The sequence below is a fragment of the Salvelinus fontinalis genome, chromosome 1 (assembly GCF_029448725.1).
Source record: "Salvelinus fontinalis isolate EN_2023a chromosome 1, ASM2944872v1, whole genome shotgun sequence".
NCBI lineage: Eukaryota > Metazoa > Chordata > Actinopteri > Salmoniformes > Salmonidae > Salvelinus > Salvelinus fontinalis.
In genome coordinates, this window is record NC_074665.1 from 49,411,405 (window position 1) to 49,436,309 (window position 24,905).

At 43.8% G+C, this 24,905-nt stretch overlaps 1 protein-coding gene across 1 annotated transcript; it reads right to left on the bottom strand.

Moving 5' to 3' along the window:
* Positions 1-1,084: 1,084 nt before the first annotated feature.
* LOC129856991 (elongation of very long chain fatty acids protein 6-like) lies at positions 1,085-24,366 on the bottom strand. Its single transcript, XM_055924832.1, has 4 exons — positions 23,993-24,366; positions 18,108-18,239; positions 5,093-5,244; positions 1,085-4,188 (listed from the first exon to the last, which is right to left on the bottom strand). Exons 1-4 carry the CDS (start codon positions 24,082-24,084, stop codon positions 3,752-3,754), a joined length of 813 nt encoding a protein of 270 aa, XP_055780807.1. The 5' UTR covers positions 24,085-24,366; the 3' UTR covers positions 1,085-3,751.
* Between the last annotated feature and the right edge of the window lie 539 nt (positions 24,367-24,905).

The following is a 24,905-nucleotide window of genomic DNA, read 5'->3' on the forward strand; positions in this document are numbered from 1 at the left end:
CCTAGAAATGTTAGCCCAAAACCTGGTTGCCTCTGCCAGGTGTTTGAAACTTGGCCGCAAGTGGATCTTCCAACAAGACAATAACCCCATTAAAATCCACAGAGAAATGGTTAATTGACCACAAAATCAACGTTTTGCAATGGCCATCTGTCTCCGGACTTGAAAACCTGTGATTTGAATTGAAGAGGGCAGTCCATACGAGCAGACTGAAGGATCTGGAAAGATTCTGTATGGAGGAATGGTCTCAGATCCCTCCCAATGTGTTCTCCAATCTCATAAAACATTATAGAAAAAGGCTCAGTGCCGTTAAATATTGAAAACAGGGGTGCAGCCAATTTAGCTTCTTTTTGAGAGAAAAAAATATTACTTGTTTAAGAAAATCAATTTTTTTGTGTAAAATAATGTTTTTGAGCATACAATATACAGGTAACTGTCAAATAAAGGAAACATCCAACATACTGTAGAGTGTCTTAATAGGACGTTAGGTCACCATGAGCAAGAACTACTTCAATACACCTTGGCATAGAAGTGTCTGGAACTCTATTGGATGGATGCGACACCATTCTTCCACAAGAAATTCCATCATTTGGTGTTTTGTTTAATGGTGGTGGAAAACGCTGTCTGTCGCCATTACAGACTCTCCCCGTAAGTGTTCAATTGGGTTGAGATCTGATGACTGAGACACAAACACACACACACACACACACTTTAAACCCCCTATCCTCCTTTGAGACCCCTCTTTCAAAGTCACTGAGATCTATTCTTCTAGCCAAGGTAGCCAAAATAATGGGCAACTGAATTTTTATACATGACCCTAAGCATGATGGGATGTTGTTTAATTAACTCAGGAACCACACCTGTGTTTAAGCACCTGCTTTCAAAATACTTTATATCCCTCATTTACTCAAGTGTTTCCTTTTACCTGTAGCTCAGTATTTGTAGAATTAATTTTATACAGTCTTTTTTGCTCATCTTTCTCAAAGGTGCCAATCATTTTGGATCTGACTGTACATGTGCATATGCATCCAACAAAGATGCACAGCTGTATTTCAGATTTCAGCAAGAATGAAACAATTAATAAGTCTTTCAAAACAGACATTAATTTATTGTTTCGACATTTAAAATCTGCACATTTAAACATTAAAGCCCTTAAGACAGTTTTTTTGCCCTTTCATATCAGTTACGTACTAGACAGCATACTCACAGGGATGCATAAGCATGTTTTCTTACACTCTACATCAGCAAAGACAATACACAAACAATAACTCTGCTCACATTTACCTAACAGTGTAGAAATCTGCAGAAGCATCATTTGGCACACGAATCAATGTATTAGAAACTGAGTTTATACCCTGCGTATTATCGCTATGATATTTTACAACTAAAATGCAACCGTCGGCTTCAAGGTGGAGGGTGGACAACATTTATAATGTCACATCATGATCATAATATCAGCATTATTGACACAACAACAGCCAAGTGAAAGAAATGTACTTTGCAGATTTAGTATGGCCTTAAAAAAATATTCACACTTCTAAACACTGCTAAGCTCATTGGACTAGTCTATAATAATGGTAGTACAGTATGTGCCTGCTCCAGCATCAGGTGTTACAGCTGAGTCATATGAAGGGTATTACATAAGGGCAGTGTAACTCCTTCATAAACACAACATTATAATAGGATTAGAAGCACTATTTCAAGGAAATTATTGAAAAAATGTCAACTTCATATTCAGCACTACCTCAACATCAACATACGTGAAAATGGCACGTTTCTATGTTTTGTAGTCAAAAAGATGAAGGAAGGTACGTTTTTCCAATGGCATCATCTGGTGTGATTTCAACCAATGATGACTAGGCATTGCCTACTACTTAGTTAAAATCACACGATGCACACCAGATGATGCATGACGTTGGAGTAGTGCTGGAAATGATGGATATGAGGTTGAACAATTTTGAAATTTCCCTTTAAGACATTTGGCGACTACCAGTTGTGTAAAGGCTAGACTGTCTCACTTTGTGTTGGAAGCTAATAAACCCACAGATAGAGTATGAGATCTATGACACTTGAAGTCACAGCTTGCGTTATGGGGGTTATAAGTAGTGCTTATGAAGGCAAGTGTTAGGCAATTGTTAGTAGTTACCATTACCCTTCAAAAGAGTCCCTGTACTTTAAGCCATGGTAACTACTCTCAGTGTGATACAAACATACATTAAAGAACATGTGCTCACACCAGTATGGCTCTAGGATTATGGGTAGGAGGGAGATAATACAGTACAGCTCTATAATAAACATAAAGGAAGACACACACAAGCTGCCAAGGGTTAAAACTCACTAGTGGTTAGGTGTGCTTACAAGACACTACTTTCTGCATCTACTAGATTCTAGACAACAACAAAAGCTTTTTCGCTGTCTTGACCTGAGCCCCTATCCAATCTACACTGGTGGTCATATTTAAAGTAGGAGGAAAGAAAAAGGAATGTGTGTCTTTGTGTAACGTTATAACCTATCCTCCTATCCTTGGTTTTCATACTGGTATATACGAATATGGATATTTTCTTCTACCACGTAGAAAAGGAATATCTATCAAATGTGAAAATCCAAAAAAGTTTACCTCCTAGACTCAAATAGTTCTTACATGACAATGCAACTCTTACCACACAGACATTATGATAACTTTCATGACCTTCCCTTTAAGAAGCAAAGGTAACCTCCATGACCTTCCCTTTAAGAAGCAAAGATAACCTTCATGACTTTTCCCTTTAAGAAGCAATGTGGTGCCAGGGGACTTCCCTTTCTTTAATGAACAGATGTAGAAAGACTTTAAAAAAAACGAAACAATATAGTGCATTGTTGTGATGTAAAGAAAACTGTTTCAAATACAAAAGTGCAAAACTCAAACTGCACAATTTAAGACAGGCAGAACCTTAGTGAGTCACACTATTTCCTGGTACACGTTAAGTACCACCAGAGACTTGAGATTTTAAGAAAATAAATACATTCTTAAGATATATTATTTACAATGGACACATTGTTCTGAGTGTCAATCCCTTCAGTGTGCTCATCTCCTCCCACCCATTCCCAGAAAATTCCCTACAACTAAAACAGAAGAATTATCCTTCGTTAATGACTTTTTATCATCACTTCAATATACTTCCTATAAGTTAGTGAGAGAATTCTCAGCGCTGGTCTAAAAAGCACCAGATTTCAAAAGGAGTCTTTCTTTCTGTATGAATGAACACCTGTGACTGTCAAATTCAATGAACGTGCAGACTGCAAACGCGGTTGTAAACTGCCCTTGGAGACGCCTCAGGCCACATATGGCTGTTTTTCACTGGACTCTGACTGAAGCAGCTGGTCAAAGAGATTGATTAACGAAGCCAAGAAATCAAAATGAAGCGAGTAGTACATTAGTCAAACACAAACTGGCCTCTCTCTCTATCTGTCTCCTCCCTTTCTTTCATCCATCGATCATAGTATATTACACTGTGTTGACCATGCACTGGTTCCCCGGTCCACTCTCAACGACCGTTCTAATATCATGTAATCCATGGTTCTAGTTCGTTAGATAAGCTACAGCTATATAAAGTCGGGGTGGGGGAAAAATGGCTTGTCACAATTGCCGTGTACCCAGCAACCATTAAAACCAGTTGTGACTCACATCATGGCACAACGCAATATTCTTCTCAATTAGGCACACACTCTAATATGACTTGCCCAGTGTGCAACTTGCCTCTGACGAATCCAGCCCCTACTCGGCCTTGGATCCCTTGCCAACCTTGTAAGCGGCGCCCTTGAGGTAGGACTTGTAGAAGAATGAGGCGAACAGGACCAGGTAGCTGAGGTACATGAGCGAGCCCCAGGCGATGTTAGGCATGTAGGAGGGACAGCGCACTTCGTGCATCCAGTGGTAAACCAAGCCTAAGACAGCAAGCCCCATCATCATCTGCATGATCTGGGTGGCCGTGATGACCATGGCGCAGGGTCGCGGCACCCGGTAGCCCGCAGCCCGGGCAGCGTAGTAGGTGTACATGAAGGAGTGGACCAGGTAGTTCATGGTCATGAACCAGCCGCCACCTGCCACCTGGTCCTTGTAGGAGTACCAGGAGTAGACCAGCACTGTGATGTGGTGGTACCAATGGAGGAAGATGAGGCGCTGCTTACGGAGCACGATGAATACCGTGTCACCTGAGGAGAGAGGGAGGGAGGGAGGGAGGGAGGGAGGGAGGGAGGGAGGGAGGGAGGGAGGGAGGGAGAAATCACTTAGTTATACTCTGATGTTTGATCACTTTCACTCTCTCTCAAGCACTCAAGCACTAGTGACAACACACAGTAGAAGAAAAACATTGTGAGGACTGGATATTTCGACCTCACTTCCAAAAATGACCTGGAAAGATGGGATGTCTGTTTGTGGTCCTCAAAAAGTACAGTAAAGCGCTACACACACACACACACACACACACACCATATTAGGAAGCATACAACAACATCCTAACACACTCCAATAAACTCAAACTGCACACCCTGTACAGTACAAACTAAACAGGCTTAATATATTGAACATCTGTCCCATTCTAGAACGCGAGCATGCCCTTCCTGTCTCTTGCTCAGGAAGAGACATAGCGCAGTCAGTCAGCATCTCTGTCCATTTACCAGCGCTTTTGCATCCCCTGTCTGACTGACAGATAGGCATAAGTGACTAGATTACTGCTCTGGGAGAGGAAATGGCATGACCTTGCAGCCACATAGCTCTTGAGGTAATAGGCCTCCGCTGATCAATGTAAGTGCACTACAAACTTCCAAGTGCTTCCGGAATCACATAAATAGACAAATTGTTTCAAGTTTGTTTTTTTGTCCTGCGCCAGCCTCCTTCTCTCTAAATTGCCCTCTGACATAATTGACCAATTACAACCCCCTCCATCTCTCCCATTCGTGGGCCAGGGTCACATTAAGTATATAGAATTGTCTTGTATAGATCAGCTCGAGTCGAGCTGACTATTCTACACTGTATGACAAAGAAGTATGTCTGTTCCACATGACATATATCTATCTGAAGCATTCAGAACGGGACCCTATTTGGGACATTCCTTACCCAGCTCTGGGGCCTTGCTCAGGACGAAGGCGTAGGCCCAGAACTTGCTGACAGGGGCGCTGTAGAAGCTGGTGTCACACACCGACTGCTTAAAACCGCTTTTGTTGAGGACATGGAACATGTACCAACCGGTTCTGACCGCTCCGATGATACTGTGGAATGAAACACATAGATTTACTAAAGAGATAGTGTCAAGTGCATCTGTTTCAAGTTCCTTGGTGTCCACATCACCAACAAACTATCATGGTCCAAACACACCAAGACAGTCATGAATTGGGCACGAAAATACCTTTTCCCCCTCAGGAGACTGAAAAGATTTGGCATGGGTACACAGATACTCAAAAAGTTCTACAGCTGCACCATCGAGAGCATCCTGGCCGGTTGCATCACCGCCTGGTATGGCAACTGCTTGGCATCCGACCATATGCCACTACAGAGGGTAGTGCGTAAGGCCCAGTACATCACTGGGGCCAAGCTTCCTGCCATCCAGGACCTACAGTTGAAGTCGGAAGTTTACATACACCTTAGCCAAATACATTTAAACTCAGTTTTTCACAATTCCTGACATTTAATCCGAGTAACAATTCCCTGTCTTAGGTCAGTTAGGATCACCACTTTATTTTAAGAATGTGAAATGTCAGAATAATAGTAGAGAGAATGATTTATTTCAGCTTTGATTTCTTTCAACACATTCCTAGGGTGTCAGAAGTTTACATACACTCAATTAGTATTTGGTAGCATTGTCTTTAAATTGCTTAACTTGGGTCAAACGTTTCGGGTAGCCTTCCACAAGTGTCCCACAATAAGTTGGGTGAATTTTGGCCCATTGCTCCTGACAAAGCTGGTGTAACTGAGTCAGGTTTGTAGGCCTCCTTGCTCGCACACACTTTTTTAGTTTTGCCCACACATTTTCTATGGGATTGAGGTCAGGGCTTTGTGATGGCTACTCCAATACCTTGACTTTGTTGTCCTTAAAGCCATTTTGCCACAACTTTGGAAGTATGCTTGGGGTCATTGTCCATTTGAAAGACCCATTTGCGACCAAGCTTTAACTTTCTGACTGATGTCTTGAGATGTTGCTTCAATATATCCACATAATTTTCCTACCTCATGATGCTATCTATTTTGTGAAGTGCACCAGTCCCTCCTGCAGCAAAGCACCCCCACAACATGATGCTGCCACCCCCGTGCTTCACGGTTGGGATGTTGTTCTTCAGCTTGCAAGCCTCCCCCTTTTCCCTCCAAACATAACGATGGTCATTATGGCCAAACAGTTCTATTTTTGTTTCATCAGACCAGAGGACATTTCTCCAAAAAGTACAATCCTTGTCCCCATGTGCAGTTGCAAACCGTAGTCTGGCTTTTTTATGGCGGTTTTGGAGCAGTGGCTTATACCTTGCTGAGCGGCCTTTCAGGTTATGTCGATATAGGACTCATTTTACTGTGGATATAGATACTTTTGTACCTGTTTCCTCCAGGATCTTCACAAGGTCCTTTGCTGTTGTTCTGGGATTGATTTGCACTTTTTGCACCATAGTACGTTCATCTCTTGGAGAGACTTGTGGAGGTCTACAATTCTTTTTCTGAGGTCTTGGCTGATTTCTTTTGATTTTCCCATGATGTCATGCAAAGAAACACTGAGTTTGAAGGTAGGCCTTGAAATACATACACAGGTACACCTCCAATTGACTCAAATGATGTCAATTATCTTATCAGAAGCTTCTAAAGCCATGACATAATTTTCTGGAATTGTCCAAGCTGTTTAAAGGCACAGTCAATTTAGTGTATGTAAACTTCTGACCCACTGGAATTGTGATACAGTGAATTATAAGTGAAATAATCTGTCTGTAAACAATTGTTGGAAAAATTACTTGCACAAAGTAGATGTCCTAACCGACTTGCCAAAACTATAGTTTGTTAACAAGAAATTTGTGGAGTGGTTGAAAAACGAGTTTTAATGACTCCAACCTAAGTGTATGTAAACTTCCGACTTCAACTGTATATACTAGGCGGTGTCAGACGAAGGCCTGAAAAATTGTCAAAGACTCCAGTGACCCAAATCATAGACTGTTCTCTCTGCTACCGCATGGCAAGCGGTACCGGAGCGCCAAGTCTAGGTCCAAAAGGCTCCTTAACAGCTTCTACCCCCAAGCTATAAGACTGCTGAACAATTAATCAAATGGCTACCCAGACTATATACATTGACTCCCACCCTTCCCCCCCTTAGATTTAACACTGCTGCTACTCGCTATTTATTATCTGTGCATAGTCACTTCACCCCTATACATACATGTACAAACTACTTCAACTAACATGTACCCCCCACACATTGACTCGGTACCGATACACCCTGTATATAGCCTCGGTATTGTTATTTTATTGTGTTACTTTTTATTTGATTTTTTACTTAAGTATATTTAGTCAATATTTTCTTAACACTATTTCTTGAACTGCATTGTTGGTTAAGGGCTAGTAAGTAAGAATTTCACGGTAAGGTTGTATTCGTTGTATACCTGTTGTATTCGGCGCATGGGATAAAATAAAAGTGTATTAGATTTGCTCAGTCTAACTATAGGGAATTCACAGTTACATACAAGTAATTGGTATAGGAAAAAACGTCAACACAAGTATAATGCCCATGGGTCGATCAGAGTTGACCATAAGTAAGTATTTTTGTTCACGAATTCAGCTCATATTTCTATCTTGCTGCTATACGATAACCCTGAACTGTAAGCTTTGTGGTTGTCATAACGTAACGCAAAATACGCCGCTCAACTATATTTTATACTGTCAGCTTTGCGGTGCCATGATGCAAAGTGATATAGCTCTCAACTATATGAACGGTCACTGTTGCGGTTGCCATGGCGCTCAAAATCTGAAACCAAGACAAACGAGATAAGACATATCAGTGGGTCACATCTCCAGCTGGCTGTCCTCCCCCCCCCCCTCCGTCTCCAACTGTTTTAGAACTCCGTTAAGTCCAACAAAGACTTAGTCACACATGCTCTTACTTTGTCAACAGGATGTGTCTGCTTAGTAAACACTAGCGATTTATAGCTTTCCTTCTCATCTGAAACACACTGCGGCTCCTACGTACAGCGTGACGTCGTCTCAGTTGGGACGGCCCTATGAAAACACATCACCTGTCTTTACAGATCAATTGTAAATCTCAAGGCCTGTAATGGTCCAGTAATACTCCAGGAAGCCATCTTCAAACCCATGTAACTGAACACCTCAGTCAAACAATGGGAACAACACACAAAGCGAGAGAACCAAGTGACACAGTTGACATTTTGAGGGTGCGGAACAGTGGAGGCTGCTGAGGGGAGGACGGCTCATAATAATGGCTGGAATGGAGTGAATGGAATGGTATCCAACGTATAAAAACCATGTGTGTTTTGATACCATTCCATTCACGACAAGTTTTAATGTCACATGCACAAGTACAGTGAAATGCCTTTCTTGCAAACGCAAAACCCAGCAACTAGAGAAAAATAGAAAAACACAAACAAACACGAGAAATAAGAATAAGAAATACACAATAAAGTAAGTAGGTAAGCAGACAATATACAGGAAATATTAAAAAAGTCAGTTCCAATACCATATTTACAGTACATGTGCAGGGATACCGGAGTGATGGAGGTAATTTTGTATAGGGGTAAGGTGACTAGGCAACAGGATATAAAATAAACAGAGTAGCAGCAGCTTGCATGTGAGTGGGTGTGTGCGGATGTGTAGAGTCAGTATAAATGTATGTGCATATTATGTGTGAGTGAGAAAATGATGGCGTTTGTGGACAGTGTTTGTGTGTGTGAGTGTGTAGGGCCCTGTGAGTGTGCATGGAGACGGTGCAAATACTGAAATAAAAGGTCAATAAAGATACAAGGTAAACTCGATCCGCGTAGCTATTTTGTTAGGTATTTATCAGTCGTATTGCTTGGGGATAGAAGCTGTTCAAGAGTGTGTTGGTACCTGTCGGTGTCAGTTGGTGTCAGATGTGGTAATTAATTACCTTACCTATTACCTATAACTATCTTATCATTGGTAACTACCTACCTATACATTATCTATGGTAACTACCTAACATCAACATCATCATTGGTAACTACCTATCAATACATTATCTATGGTAACTACCTAACACCAACATCATCATTGGTAACTACCTATCAATACATTAGCTATGGTAACTACCTAACACCAACATCATCATTGGTAACTACCTATCTATTACAGGCCAGTAGCCTGCTTTTAAAAACCCCATGTGGTAGAACGTTGCAGTGGTGGTGCAGTAATGAATATATGAAGTGCTTCATATACAGAGGGCACGCAATCCTGTCCAGCTAGCAGCAGTGGGATTGAGTGGGCAGGTTAAACCCACGGCTCTGTGATTAGGATTAACAGCTGGCTCAGCAGAGGGCATGGGCACGGATGATGATGATGCACCTCTGTGGCACACCAAAACAGCCCTGACTCCTCCTTAAAGGGGCAATCTACAACTGCTACAGCATTTTTTTTACTTAGAAATTAATGATATGTACCAATTGATTCTTGAAGAATATAATTTATAAATGCCTCATGAGCTTAGTTCGACTGTCATACCTCATCAGAACCACAAATATAATATTGTTTTACTCCAATGTTTGTAAACAAAGTAAATGTAAACAAACACTATATAGCCTCAAAAATGGTTAAAACTATCATGTTTCTATCATGGATGGTCAGTCCTTGCATCTATAGCACTGTCTATGAACTTGAGTGGTTACATTTCTCCAGCCCCATCCCTCAGCCTTTTACCAAAACAGGGGTGGGGATCCACTTTGTTATTGTTTCAACAGCTGATTGCCACTTTAATGATAAGGAAAACAGATTGTATTTATATAGCCCTTTTACAGCATTATACAGTACATTGTTCGACTAAAACTCACCTCATCCACTATCAATGTGTAGCACCCACCTGGGAAAGAGCCATTTTGCTCTAGAACTGTGGTTCACAACCTTTTTCTCTGTGGCACACCTTAATGAGATCATTTGTACTTTTGTTTTTTGGCAATGAGCTCCTTATCATCTAATCCATACTGAAAATCATATTTTCTATGACAAATATTTTTATAGATTAAATAGGGTTTATTGGAACTATTTTCATAGTTCCTTACTCATGATGATTAATTTGTATGCACCCCTTTAAGAGTGTCCTGCAAAATTAGTTTAGGATTTTTTTCTCCGGTAAAATGGTAAAATGTCTCTTTAGTTTTAAACCCATTCTTTTCAGGCTGAAAACAATGACCAGTAGAAACTGCAGTAATTTTCATTATTCTTAGCAATGATTTAGGAATTCTTGTGAGTAAGTATTAGCTAGGTTGCCACTTGTTGTTTGCCTATTGAAATTAAACTTCCGTTCATGAAAATAAATAGCTAGCCAGGTACTTAACCCTGTTGCTCAAAGCTAATGTTACAAGCAGCCAGCTAGCTTCATCTGGCTAGTGACGCTCGACCGGAACGGTTTATGTGTTGTGAAGCAAGCCACAATAAGGATTAGGCACAATAGTGGAATATGCGGTTTGCCTTCAAAATAAAAGTATGTCATTGACAGTGATGCAAATTAATACAAATAGTAGAAGTATGCCATACTTTTATTTTGAAAGCTAACTGCAAAGTCCACTATTGTGGCTAATCCTTACTGTGGCTAGCTTCACATAGATGGGTCTGACCACCATTAATCAAATAAGAACTGTCTTATAAATTAGGGTTATTTTAGATGATGACACCTAGTTATATAGTTAGCTAACTAGCTATTGCTACTGAAACAAATGTCGTTTTGCTATGTTTTGGAGAAGAACATTGTTTGCATCCATGATGCTAGCTAGCTTTTTTTATGACCAGCACTGTTGTCACGTTTCTGACCTTATTTCCTTTGTTTAGTTTTATTTAGTTGGTCAGGACATGAGCTGGGTGGGTATTATCTATGCTGTCTGTTTCTATGTGGGGTTTCTTGTTTGGCCTGATATGGTTCTCAATCAGAGGCAGGTGTTAGTCATTGTCTCTGATTGGGAACCATATTTAGGTAGCCTGTTTTTGTAGTGTGTTTTGTGGGTGATTGTTCCTGTTCGTGTGTTCATCTGGTCTGTGTTCACTGGTTCGGGACTGTAGCGTCTTCGGTTCTTTCTGTCAGTTTGTTGTTTTTGTTCGTTGTTTAAGTAGCCTATTAAAATATGGATTATTGTCACGATCGTCTTGAGGATAATGAGTGGACCAAGGCGCAGCGTGTGAAAAATACATCTCTTTTATTTGAGACGAGTGAAACACGAAACGAACACTTATAACAAAACGAAACAAAACAACAAACTGTCACGTTCCTGACCTGTTTTCTGTTGTTTGGTATGTGTTTAATTGGTCAGGGCGTGAGTTTGGGTGGGTAGTCTATGTTATGTGTTTTCTATGTTGGGTTAATGGGTTGCCTGGTATGGCTCTCAATTAGAGGCAGGTGTTTGGCGTTTCCTCTGATTGAGAGTCATATTAAGGTAGGTTGTTCTCACTGTTTGTTTGTGGGTGATTGTTCCTGTGTCAGTGTATTCCACATGGGACTGTTTCGTTTGTCCGTTCGTTTAAGGTAGTCTGTTCCTGTTCTTGCGTCCTTCGTCTATATGTAGTTCGTTTGTTTCAGGTCTGTTGCCTTCGTTTATTGTTTTGTAGTTTGTTCTAGTGTTTTGTCAGTGTTTTGTCTGTTTGTAATAAAGTCAGTATGTATTCATCACCCGCTGCGCCTTGGTCCGTTAATACACCACCAGACGAACGTTACAGAATCACCCACCAAACCCGGATCAAGCAGCGGGTTAACGGACAGCGCACGAAGCAGGATTTCTGGTCTTGGGAGGAAATCATGGAAGGAAAAGGACCATGGGCTAAAGTTGAAGTGAATCGCCGCCCATGGGAACAGCTGGAGGCAGCTCGGAGAGCGGAGGAAACCGGAGAGAGGAACCGGCGTTATGAGGGGACGCGTCTAGCACGGAAGCCCGAAAAGCCCGCAAGTACAACCCAAACATTTCTTGGGGGGTGGCTAAGAGGTAGTGGGTCTAGGGCAGGTAGGAGACCTGCGCCCACTTCCCAGGCTAACCGTGGAGAGCGGGAGTACGGGCAGACACCGTGTTACGCAGTAGAGCGCACGGTGTCTCCTGTACGTGTGCATAGCCCGGTGCGGGTTATTCCACCTCCCCGCACTGGTAGGGCTAGATTGAGCATTGAGCCAAGTGCCATGAAGCGGGCTCTACATATCTGGCCACCAGTACGTCTCCTTGGGCCGGCTTACATGGCACCAGCCTTACGCATGGTGTCCCCGGTTCGCCTACATAGCCCGGTGCGGGTTATTCCACCTCCCCGCACTGGTCAGGCGACGGGGAGCATACAACCAGGTAAGGTTGGGCAGGTTCAGTGCTCAAGGGAGCCAGTACGCCTACACGGTCCGGTATATCCGGCGCCACCTTCCCGCCCCAGCTCAGTACCACCAGTGCCTACACCACGCACCAGGCTTCCAGTGCGTCTCCAGAGCCCTGTTCCTCCTCCACGCACTCTCCCTGTGGTGCGTGTCTCAAGCTCAGTGCCTCCAGTTTCGGCACCACGCATCAAGCCTCCTGTGCGTCTCCAGAGCCCTGTACGCACTGTTCCTTCTCCTCGCACTCGCCCTGAGGTGCGTGCCCTCAGCCCGATACCTCCAGTTCCGGTACCACGCACCAGGCCTATAGTGCGCATCGAGAGTCCAGTGTGCCCTGTTCCTGCTCCCCGCACTAGCCTTGAGGTGCGTGTCTCCAGTCTGGTACCACCAGTTCCGGCACCACGCACCAGGCCTACTGTGCGCCTCAGCAGGTCAGAGTCGGCTGCCTGCCCAACGCCGCCTGCACTGCTCGTCTGCCCAGCACCGTCTGAGCCATCTGTCTGCACAGCGCCGTCTGAGCCATCTGTCTGCCCAGCGCCGTCTGAGCCATCTGTCTGCCCAGCACCGTCTGAGCCATCTGTCTGCCGAGCGCCGTCTGAGCCATCTGTCTGCCCAGCGCCGTCTGAGCCATCCGTCTGCCCAGCGCAGTCTGAGCCATCCGTCTGTCCAGCGCCGTCTGAGCCATCCGTCTGTCCAGCGCCTTCTGAGCCATCCGTCTGCCCAGCGCCTTCTGAGTCATCCGTCTGCCCAGCGCCTTCTGAGCCATCCGTCTGCCCAGCGCCTTCTGAGCCGCCCGTCTGTCCCGAGCCGCTAGAGCCGTCCGTCAGTCAGGAGCTGTCAGAGCCGCCAGCCAGTCAGGAGCTGCCAGAGCCGCCAGCCAGTCAGGAGCTGCCAGAGCCGCCAGCCAGTCAGGAGCTGCCAGAGCCGCCAGCCAGTCAGGAGCTGCCAGAGCCGCCAGCCAGTCAGGAGCTGCCAGAGACGCCAGCCAGTCAGGAGCTGCCAGAGACGCCAACCAGTCAGGAGCTGTCAGAGCCGCCAACCAGTCAGGAGCTGCCAGAGCCGCCAACCAGTCAGGAGCTGCCAGAGCCGCCAGCCAGTCAGGAGCTGCCAGAGCTGCCCTACAGTCATGAGCTGCCCTACAGTCATGAGCTGCCCTACAGTCATGAGCTGCCCTACAGTCATGAGCTGCCCTACAGTCATGAGCTGCCCTCCAGTCATGAGCTGCCCTCCAGTCATGAGCTGCCTTCCAGTCATGAGCTGCCTTCCAGTCATGAGCTGCCCTACAGTCATGAGCTGCCCTACAGTCATGAGCTGCCTTCCAGTCATGAGCTGCCTTCCAGTCATGAGCTGCCTTCCAGTCATGAGCTGCCCTCCAGTCATGAGCTGCCCTCCAGTCATGAGCTGCCCTCCAGTCATGAGCTGCCCTCCAGTCCGGAGCTGCCCTCCAGTCCGGAGCTGCCACTCAGTCCGGAGCTGCCATTCAGTCCGGAGCTGCCACTCAGTCCGGAGCTGCCACTCAGTCCGGAGCTGCCACTAGTCCAGAGTTACCTCTTTGTCCTTAGCTACCTCTCTGTCCTTAGCTACCTCTTTCTCCTTAGCTACCTCTTTGTCCTGAGCTACCTCTTTGTCCTGAGCTACCTCTCTGTCCTGAGTTGTCTCCTCTATTGTGGAGGGGCCTTAGTGAAGGTTCCTGGACCATGGTCGGGGGCGAGGGTCGCCACTCAAAGGACGCTAAGGAGGGGGACAAAGACAGTGGTGGAGTGGTGTCCTCGTTCACCGCCGGAGCCGCCACCGCGGACAGATGCCCACCCAGACCCTCCCCTTGAGTTTTAGGGGTGCGCCCGGAGTTCGCACCTTGAGGGGGGGGGGGGGGGGGTTCTGTCACGTTCATGACCTGTTTTCTGTTGTTTGGTATGTGTTTAATTGGTCAGGGCGTGAGTTTGGGTGGGTAGTCTATGTTATGTGTTTTCTACGTTGGGTTAATGGGTTGCCTGGTATGGCTCTCAATTAGAGGCAGGTGTTTGGCGTTTCCTCTGATTGAGAGTCATATTAAGGTAGGTTGTTCTCACTGTTTGTTTGTGGGTGATTGTTCCTGTGTCAGTGTATTCCACATGGGACTGTTTCGTTTGTCCGTTCGTTTAAGGTAGTCTGTTCCTGTTATTGCGTCCTTCGTCTATATGTAGTTCATTTGTTTCAGGTCTGTTGCCTTCCTTTATTGTTTTGTAGTTTGTTCTAGTGTTTTGTCAGTGTTTCGTCTGTTTGTAATAAAGTCAGTATGTATTCATCACCCGCTGCGCCTTGGTCCGTTAATACACCACCAGACGAATGTTACACAAACGACCGTGAAGCTACAAACGTAAGTGCAATACAAAGGCTACACACGTTCTACATAGACAATTACCCACAAAACCCAATGCCTATGGCTACCTTAAATATGACCAACTAAATAAAGACTAAACAAAGGAAATAAGGTCAGAAATGTGACAACTGTAGGTATGCGAGACAACTTTACCAGCATCATAGCATACGTACCTTCTGACCCCCCCCCCCCCCCTTAAAAGATTTAGATGCACTGTTGTAAAGTGGCTGTTCCACTGGATGTCATAAGGTGAATGCACCAATTTGTAAGTCGCTCTGGATAAGAGCGTCTGCTAAATGACTTAAATGTAATGTAAATGTAATGTAAATGTATCGATGAATCGTTGTGACGTATGAAATACGAGTGATAGTGTAATCAATGTGTAATCACTATGTAAAAAATATATGAACACGTTAAATTACTATGTGACGTGCAGTCATATTCAGGTCCTGATTGGTCAACAATCTTATTTGACACGTCAAATAGTGTTAATAACACTATATTTTTTGAGACGCAAAGACCCAAACGGCGTTTCATAGAAATCCTGGTTGAGAATGAAACGACTGAATAAATGAACAACGAAACAGCACAGCAAGTAAGTGAAAGAAATAGGTTTTGATGATGTTTTACTGGTAATGGGGAGATACGTAAATGCCAACAAAATAACTTTTTGGTCAGTGTGGTGTGTGTGTGTAACCTTTACTTAACTAGGCAAGTCAGTTAAGAACAAATTCTTACTTACAATGACGGCCCGGACGACACTGGGACAATTTTGCGTCGCCCTATGGGACTCCCAATCACGGCCGGATGTGATACTGGATTCGAACTAGGGACTGGAGTGACTCCTCTTGCACTGAGATGCAGTGCCTTACACCGCTGCGTCCATGCGTGTGTGTTAACTATTTAACTGTACTAGAATGCTTAAAAGGCCGCAAAAATGTTTAATATCGGTTATCAGTATCGTTTTTTTGGCAAGGAAAATATCGGATATCGGCATCGGCCAAAAATTTCATATCGGTGCATCACTACTTGTAATTAAGCATTTAACTGTAAGGTCTACTGTTGTATTCGGCACATGTGATAAATACAATTTGATTTGACAGCCACAGAACCCTTTTGGTACCCTTTTTTCTAAGAGTGTACCTGTAATGATCCTAAAACTGCATTATCAGACACTAATTTCTCTTTATGTAGTAAGTGTGTACAGATAGCATAGCCAACAAATCCACAAAAGAATGTGTTGACAGTTGACAGGCCTTGAATTGACCTGAACATTCTCTCAAGTAGACACATTTCTACAGTACATTGTTACCCTTCCATTACTCACAAATTGTCCTACAAGTGTTTCTAATCTTCTGAACTTAAATGTAGATGTTTACTTTAAATCTGCACAAAGAATCTCATTCTCGTGGATCCTTAAAGAAGAGGTGTTATAAAGGAGAAGTTTTGAGATATCGCTCTAGAAATCACTATTTTTACATAGTTCATGTGTGTTTAGTTTAAACAATGTTTCGGTTAATTCTCAGAGAGAACTAGTTATAAACACAGCTAAAAAATAAACGTCTCACTGTCAACTGCGTTTATTTTCAGCAAACTTAACATGTGTAAATACTTGTAGGAACATAACAAGATTCAACAACTGAGACATAAACTGAACAAGTTCCACAGACATGTGACTAACAGAAATGGAATAATGTGTCCCTGAACAAAGGGGGGTCAAAATCAAAAGTAACAATCAGTATCTAGTGTGGCCATCAGCTGCATTAAGTACTGCAGTGCATCTCCTCCTCATAGACTGCACCAGATTTGCCCGTTCTTGCTGTGAGATGTTACCTCACTCTTCCACCAAGGCACCTGCAAGTTCCCAGACATTTCTGGGGGGAATGGCCCTAGCCCTCACCCTCCGATCCAACAGGTCTCAGACGTGCTCAATGGGATTGAGATCCGGGGTCTTTGCTGGCCATGGCAGAACACTGACATTCCTGTCTTGCAGGAAATCACGCACAGAACAAGCAGTATGGCTGGTGGCATTGTCACGCTGGAGGGTCATGTCAGGATGAGCCTGCGGGAAGGGTACCACATGAGGGAGGAGGATGTCTTCCCTGTAAAACACAGCGTTGAGATTGCTGGCAATGACAACAAGCTCAGTCCGATGATGCTGTGACACACCACCACAGACCATGATGGACCCTCCACCTCCAAATCGATACCGCTCCAGGGTACAGGCCTCGGTGTAACGCTCATTCCTTCGACAATAAACGTGAATCTGACCATCACCCTTCGTGAGACAAAACTGGGACTCGTCAGTGAAGAGCACTTTTTGCCAGTCCTGTCTGGTCCAGCGACGGTGGGTTTGTGCCCATAGGAGACATTGTTGCCGGTGATGTCTGGTGAGGACCTGCCTTACAACAGGCCGAGAAGCCCTCCGTCCAGCCTCTCTCAGTCTATTGCGGACAGTCTGAGCACTGATGGAGGGATTGTGCATTCCTGGTGTAACTCGGGCAGTTGTTGTTGCCATCCTGTACCTGTCCCGCAGGTGTGATGTTTGGATGTACCGATCCTGTGCAGGTGTTGTTACACGTGGTCTGCCACTGCGAGGACGATCAGCTGTCTGTCCTGTCTTCCTGTAGCGCTGTCTTAGGCATCTCACAGTGGGGACATTGCAATTTATTGCCCTGGCCACATCTGCAGTCCTTATGCCTCCTTGCAGCATGCCTAAGGCACGTTCACGCAGATGAGCAGGGACCCTGGGCATCTTTCTTTTGGTGTTTTTCAGAATCAGTAGAAAGGCCTCTTTAGTGTCCTACGTTTTCATAACTGTGATCTTAATTGCCTACTGTCTGTAAGCTGTTAGTGTCTTAATGTGTCCACAGGTGTATGTTCATTAATTGTTTATGGTTCATTGAACAAATATGGGAAACAGTGTTTAAACCCTTTACAATGAAGATCTGTGAAGATATTTGGATTTTTAAGAATTATCTTTGAAAGACAGGGTCCTGAAAAAGGGACATTTCTTTTTTTGCTGAGTTTATATACAAACCTTTTTGTGGACAACATTTCCCTTGCTGAGGTTAGCAAGGATGAGGGAGGATAACGAGGCTAACCACCACCAACGTTCAGTAAGAGCTTCAATCACACTGATTGGTTGATTGATTGATTGGTTTGATGATGCCTAGAAAAACACATAAAGCCATATAGTGAAACACAGTGGTCAGTGTGTCACTCACCTGAAGATGGCCAGACTGAGTGACCAGAGGACGAGGGGTCGACGCAGGTTTAGCTTGGGCCTCTCTCTCATGAAGTGTTGGCCCCCGAATATGATCGCAGCATATAGCCCACAGAACATAAAGGACTTGCTCCTATTAAGGAAAAAAAAAGTAAAACATGTCACCAACCCAGTTCACAGGTGATTACTGTAACTACCAGTGTCCTAGGTCATGATTTAGATGAGAGCAGGGTGGAAATGCAAACAAGCTTTAATCTAGTTTAAACTCCAACAATGCATGTACGTGATCAATGATCATTGTGAATGGATGAGTCAGTCTTTAGCAGACTTTTGGGATTGGCACTGCAGTTGACATTTCTAGTTCTTTTTGCTTGGTGGCAGTACGCTGAATGTACACAGCAAGCCACGAGGCAAGCTAAGCTAAACTCAATCATCTACATTTGAAGTCAGAAGTTTACATACACCTTAGCCAAATACATTTAAACTCAGTTTTCACAATTCCTGACATTTAATCAGAGTAAAAATTCCCTGTTTTAGGTCAGTTAGGATCACCACTTTATTATAAGAGCGTGAAATGTCAGAATAATAGTAGAGAGAATGATTTATTTCAGCTTTTATTTCTTTCATCACATTCCCAGTGGGTCAGAAGTTTACATACACTCAATTAGTATTTGGTAGCATTGCCTGTAAATTGTTTAACTTGTGTCAAACGTTTGGGTAGCCTTCCACAAGCTTCCCACAATAAGTTGGGTGAATTTTGGCCCATTCCTCCTGACAGAGCTGGTGTAACTGAGTCAGGTTTGTAGGCCTCCTAGCTCGCACACGCTTTTTCAGTTCTGCCCACAAATTTTCTATAGGATTGAGGTCAGGGCTTTGTGATGGCCACTCCAATACCTTGACTTTGTTTGTTGTCCTTTAGCCATTTTGCCACAACTTTGGAAGTATGCTTAGGGTCATTGTCCATTTGGAAGACCCATTTGCGACCAAGCTTTAACTTCCTGACTGATGTCTTGAGATGTTGCTTCAATATATCCACATAATTTTCCTCCCTCATGATGCCATCTATTTTGTGAAGTGCACCAGTCCCTCCTGCAGCAAAGCACCCCCACAACATGATGCTGCCACCTCTGTGCTTCAGTTGGGATGTTGTTCTTCGGCTTGCAGGCCTACCCCTTTTTCCTCCAAACATAACGATGGTCATTATGGCCAAACAGTTCTATTTCTGTTTCATCAGACCAGAGGACATTTCTCCAAAAAGTACAATCTTTGTCCCCATGTACAGTTGCAAACCGTTGTCTGGCTTTTTTATGGCGGTTTTGGAGCAGTGGCTTCTTCCTTGCTGAGTGTCTTTCAGGTTATGTCAATATAGGACTCGTTTTACTGTGGATATAGATACTTTTGTAGATACTTTTGTAGATATAGATACTTTTTCCTCCAGCATCTTCACAAGGTCTGTCACGTTCCTGACCTATTTCTGTTAGTTTGTTATATGTGTTAGTTGGTCAGGACGTGAGTTTGGGTGGGCATTCTATGTTTTCTGTTTCTGTGTTGGTTTATTGGGTATTCAGATGAAGAGGAGGAGGACTGCCGTTACAAGGTCCTTTGCTGTCATTCTGGGATTGATTTACGTGGTCCCATGGTGTTTATACTTTCATACTTTTGTTTGTACAGATGAACGTGGTACCTTCAGGCGTATGGAAATTGCTCCCACTGATGAACCAGACTAGTGGAAGTCTACAATTCTTTTTCTGAGGTCTTGGCTGATTTCTTTTGATTGTGATACAGTGAATTATAAGTGAAATAATCTGTCTGCAAACAATGGTTGGAAAAATTACTTGTGTCGTGCACAAAGTAGATGTCCTTACCGACTTGCCAAAACTATAGTTTGTTAACAAGAAATTTGTGGAGTGGTTGAAAATCAAGTTTTAATGACTCCAACCTAAGTGTATGTAAACTTCCGACTTCAACTGTATATAAATTCATACTATTAAAAAAGATTACAGAGATCAACAGAGATCAGGATTGGGCTGGTTCACTGGGCACATGGCAGTGACATGGCCTGTAGACCACTCCCACTTCTGTCCATCCATGCCAAGGCTCTATTTTACAGTCCCCATCCCCATTCGTAGTCATGGAGCCAAGGACTAACCGAGTTTAGATGTTGACATACTGACAAGAACTTCTACTACTGCAGCCCGTGGGTAATGAGGCAATTAGACTGAGTAAACATCACTCCGGTCTAAAATCAACTGTGAGGCTATGTGAAAACAGCTGGGAGCGGGTTGCAGTAAGAATACTAGACAGATCACTGACTGGACACATTTTTTTTAACCAAAAAGTGAAATTGAAGCAAAAAGGGCTGAATACTAAAAAGCGATGATGTGTGTATTGCAGAGGGGGTTTACTTTGAGGACAGACCAGAGGACTAATCCAGATTGACAGAGCATATTAGGCCGAGAAGATGTTGTTGTTTGACCCAGTTTAGTAGGGCTATATGCATTGCTAAATACAGTAGGGCTTCGGTGGTCATTCTCTGTCTGTCCCAAAGGGAGGATGAAACTGTCATTAGACTGATGAAGGATTCTATAGGGAAGCATTAGGAGCAATAACACCACTGTGTCTATGCATTACAGAGAGGGAATGTGTGATGGCCAATACAGAGGGAGAGAGAGATAATGAAGCGACAAGAAGCAGTCATTGTATTCTTTTGAGGTGAAGGAGTCAGGACAAATACAATGTGTGGGCCACCATCTTTTACTCCTCGAAAGAGAGAAAGGGAGGGTCCTGTGGGAGCAAATGTTCCCAGAAAGCAGAAGTCTAGCCCATTAATTACAGTCGTAGGCTTGGATGTCACATGCAAGCAAAGCATTGGTTTCCCTGTGCTGCACTAGATGTGGTTTCAAGCTTCTCCGGCTCCTCCCCTTTTGATGCGTTGCTGTAGCCTACACACATCAGCTCGATCTGAGGAATGCATGGGCAGGGTGAAACAGGGTGAATTTACTTGGCCAGCACTGCACATTTACAGGAGCGTATTCATTACGGAAACTGTTTACCGTTTAAGAATGAAACGGAAGCAAACAGAGAGTTTCTATTGGACAAATTCAGATAGGTCCTTCCCCGTTTCGTTCTGTTTTAGAGTTTTGCAATAGCAAAACGTTTCTTGAATATACCCCTGGACTTTTACGATCCACATTTGACAGCTTGCTTGCCACGGAAAGTGAAACACAACACTGTCTCTCAGTCAGAAAATGCAAACAAGGAGCCAAAGTAAGTCTGTGCAAGAATGCAGTCTTACTAGGTCTCAACGTTTCCTTAGTGATATGTTAACTGCGGACAAAAATGACTCCCTTTTTCCACTGGACACAAAGAGAAACACTTGAGACCTACACTAATTTGATGGGGAGAGGTGACATGCCTTTGGGTTGATATTAAAACAGTTACAAAATGTAGGCCTATTGATATCCTATAATGTATCTACGCCTATGTATTGAATAGTAATCATCACATTTGATATTTAGTAATCATTCATTGCATGTGACTGCATGTGCATGTTACACAACCTGAAGTGAACAGCAGTATGACAGGCTATACATTGAGGTTCCCGTCATATTGTGGTAACAAATAACTTTCTTCTGAAGTGACCCCAAACTTTTGAACGGTAGTGTACATATATTATTCTTTTTTGGGGCATGGACTGCAGCCCATGGGCCTGTTATTTTTAAAAAGATTGAGCAATTTCTCTATTATATTAATCTATAATGAGCCTTTGGCTGATCAGTGGGCAACGGCCTGTGTAACAGTATAACTTTACGTCGTCCCCTCGCCCCGACACAGGCGCGAACCAGGGACCCTCTGCACACATCAACAACTGACACCCACGGAGCGTCGTTACCCATCGCTCCACAAAAGCCGCGGCCCTTGCAGAGCAAGGGGAAACCCTACTTAAGTCTCAGAGCAAGTGACGTAACTGATTGAAATGCTACTAGCGCGTACCCGCTAACTAGCTAGCCATTTCACATCCGTTACACTCACCCCCCTTTCAACCTCCTCCTTTTCCGCAGCAACCAGTGATCCGGGTCAACAGCATCAATGTAACAGTATAACTTTAAACCATCCCCTCGCCCCGACACGGGCGCGAACCAGGGACCTTCTGCACACATCAACAACGGTCGCCCACGAAGCATCGTTACCCATCGCTCCACAAAGGCCACGGCCCTTGCAGAACAAGGGGAAACCCTACTTAAGTCTCAGAGCAAGTGACGTAACTGATTGAAATGCTACTAGCGCGTACCCGCTAACTAGCTAGCCATTTCACATCCGTTACACCTGCACCCATACCCAGATGGGCCAGCCCGTTTTTCTGACAGGCTGAGCTGAGGTCACTCAAACTCACATTCAAAGTCAAACGTGGCATCAGCAAAGAGAACTGCTCCAACTCATCAGTTAGATAGCCAAGCTCATGGATTGTAAAAAACAAAATGGAAACGGTGCCTATAAAGTAGAAAGAGCACATTCTACAATTTCAGCTTCCTTTTTTGGGGCGGCTAAACCCATGATTTGATCAAACAGTTATCCTCATGATTCCTGTAATAAAAGTGTCTGCCCTGCCCCTGTGCCTGTTTCACTGGGGCCTGCTGCTGTAATGAGCGAGCCACTATCCTCTTTCCTGTGCGCTAGAGAGGAAAATGTGTTCTGATCGTATAACATTTCAAAACGCAATTGTGGGAAAAACACAGCTTCGGATGCTTCGTCCCCTTGTCCCTGTCAACGAGAGGAGGCTTTCTGTAGGTATCATTGTTATTTCTAATGGATGAATACATGGCTATTAGCAGTGGGTATCATATTAATCTAGTTCGTGTGCTTTGAGTTTCCACTTCCTCAGGTGTTGAACCCCAAATGAATTAGCCAATGATATTAGTTAGTGCACATAAAGATGTATGTAATTCATCTCTATTGACACAAAAAAATCGGGAAATTAGTCATATTTTGAGAGTATAATATAGCAACTATAGCCTAAGTCATTAGCTTGGCTTTTATAACATATACGTGTTAAGCAGACATGGAGACAGACAGACAGAGAACAAGAAGAAGCACAGAGTGACAGCAGAGAAGATGCTGAGACAGACAGACAGAGAACAAGAAGAAGCACAGAGTGGCAGCAGAGAAGATGCTGAGACAGACAGACAGCACAACAGGGAGGGAAACAAAATGGCTAGAGCAGAGGCCCAGTTATAGTGGAGAGTTGTATCTCCAGTGGTGTTTTTACATATTGTATTTGTTGTAAACATAAGCTGGTTAAAAAAGAGGAGGACCATGTCCCACCAGTCACTGGAACAGAAATAGCTGAGAAACGCTGTACTGCACTGCCAATGTTATGTGTTAGCATTATTGCCTGTGTCTAAGTAGGGTTTGTAGGGTCAGAGTGTAGTAGAGTGTATTTGTGGTGATGGGTTGTGTGTGCATGGTTGGTGGTGAGTTGGTGGCACACCCAGTGACGTGGTCTAGTAAAATGCCAGGGTCGAATTCTTGTCCCAGTCTGCCCCTGTACAGTATTCTCAAAGATAATTGTATCTGTAGTAGTCGTATGTATAAATTATTGACTAAACGTTACTTTGTAGCATAATCAAAACCCACACAACACATTGTATGCACTCTTCGGTAGCCTATGAATGGAAAAAGTATGCGACAGTTAGGAATCAAATTGACGAATGTGGACAATAAAAGAAATGTGCCTGCATGGCGTGTAGGCTAAATAATGACATTGTGTGTGGATGAGAGCTCAGCCAACATTGGCGGCGACGGGGGGAGAATTCCCCGGCTTTAGACCACGTAGGCTAGGCTACTCTTTTATCCAGATGTGTTTGGGTGAATTGGTAGTCTACTTACCAGTTTTCTTGCATCCATTCGAGAGCCCCCTTTTCATCGAATTTTCTTTCGAAATCGTATTCTGCAAGTGGGATGTTCTCTGTCTCGTTCATTTTCGTAACAATGTCAGTTTCTTCCCGTTCAAACTCCTGGTCTATGTTTTCACCCTATTAACATTTATCAAACTGCTTAAAAAGCCCACGATTAATTTAACAAACCAACAGATACCAACTGAATTCTCTCAGTTTCGGAGCAGATGGAAGGATGCAGTAGAGATGCACTTCCCGACTGTCACTCACGCACGGTGGCCGAGCGCGAGCACGTCCCAGTGACTGTATGGCCTGGTTATAATGTCTATGTGTATGGCACGTCCCCTCTGTCTCACGGACTGAAAGGGAAAGTGATGGAAGGAGAGAAGGCGGAGCTTGAATCAGACGTTTAGTCGTGCTCTCATGGTGCTCTCGACTGGATGGTCAATCAATGACTAGGATTTGCCTCATAATTGAAACATAGGCCAAATTGTTCACATGTTTCATTCAGTTGATTCCATGCCAAACATATTGAGTCCCATCTAGGGATGCGTTGGCCAGTCAGACAGGGAATAGTTATATTATCAGTTATGCACTATTAATAAACATTGAATGAATTGTCAAGAACTGCATACACTTGGCAACTATTGTCAAAGGTAGTCCTATAGAAATTACACTGCCTACTAATTGCCCACAGAAACCAATGCATTAATTACAATGGTGACTTATCAGCAGCACCTGCAGGGTTTGTGTAATCAAACTATGTCCCACATATCCCAATTTGTATTTAGTCCTTGATTTGAGTAAAATGGTGGATAGGGATTACTGAATAATTATTACAAAATCAATATGCCCAGGCCTGTCATTTTATCACTGCGTAATATAACAGAAATACACATTCAAAT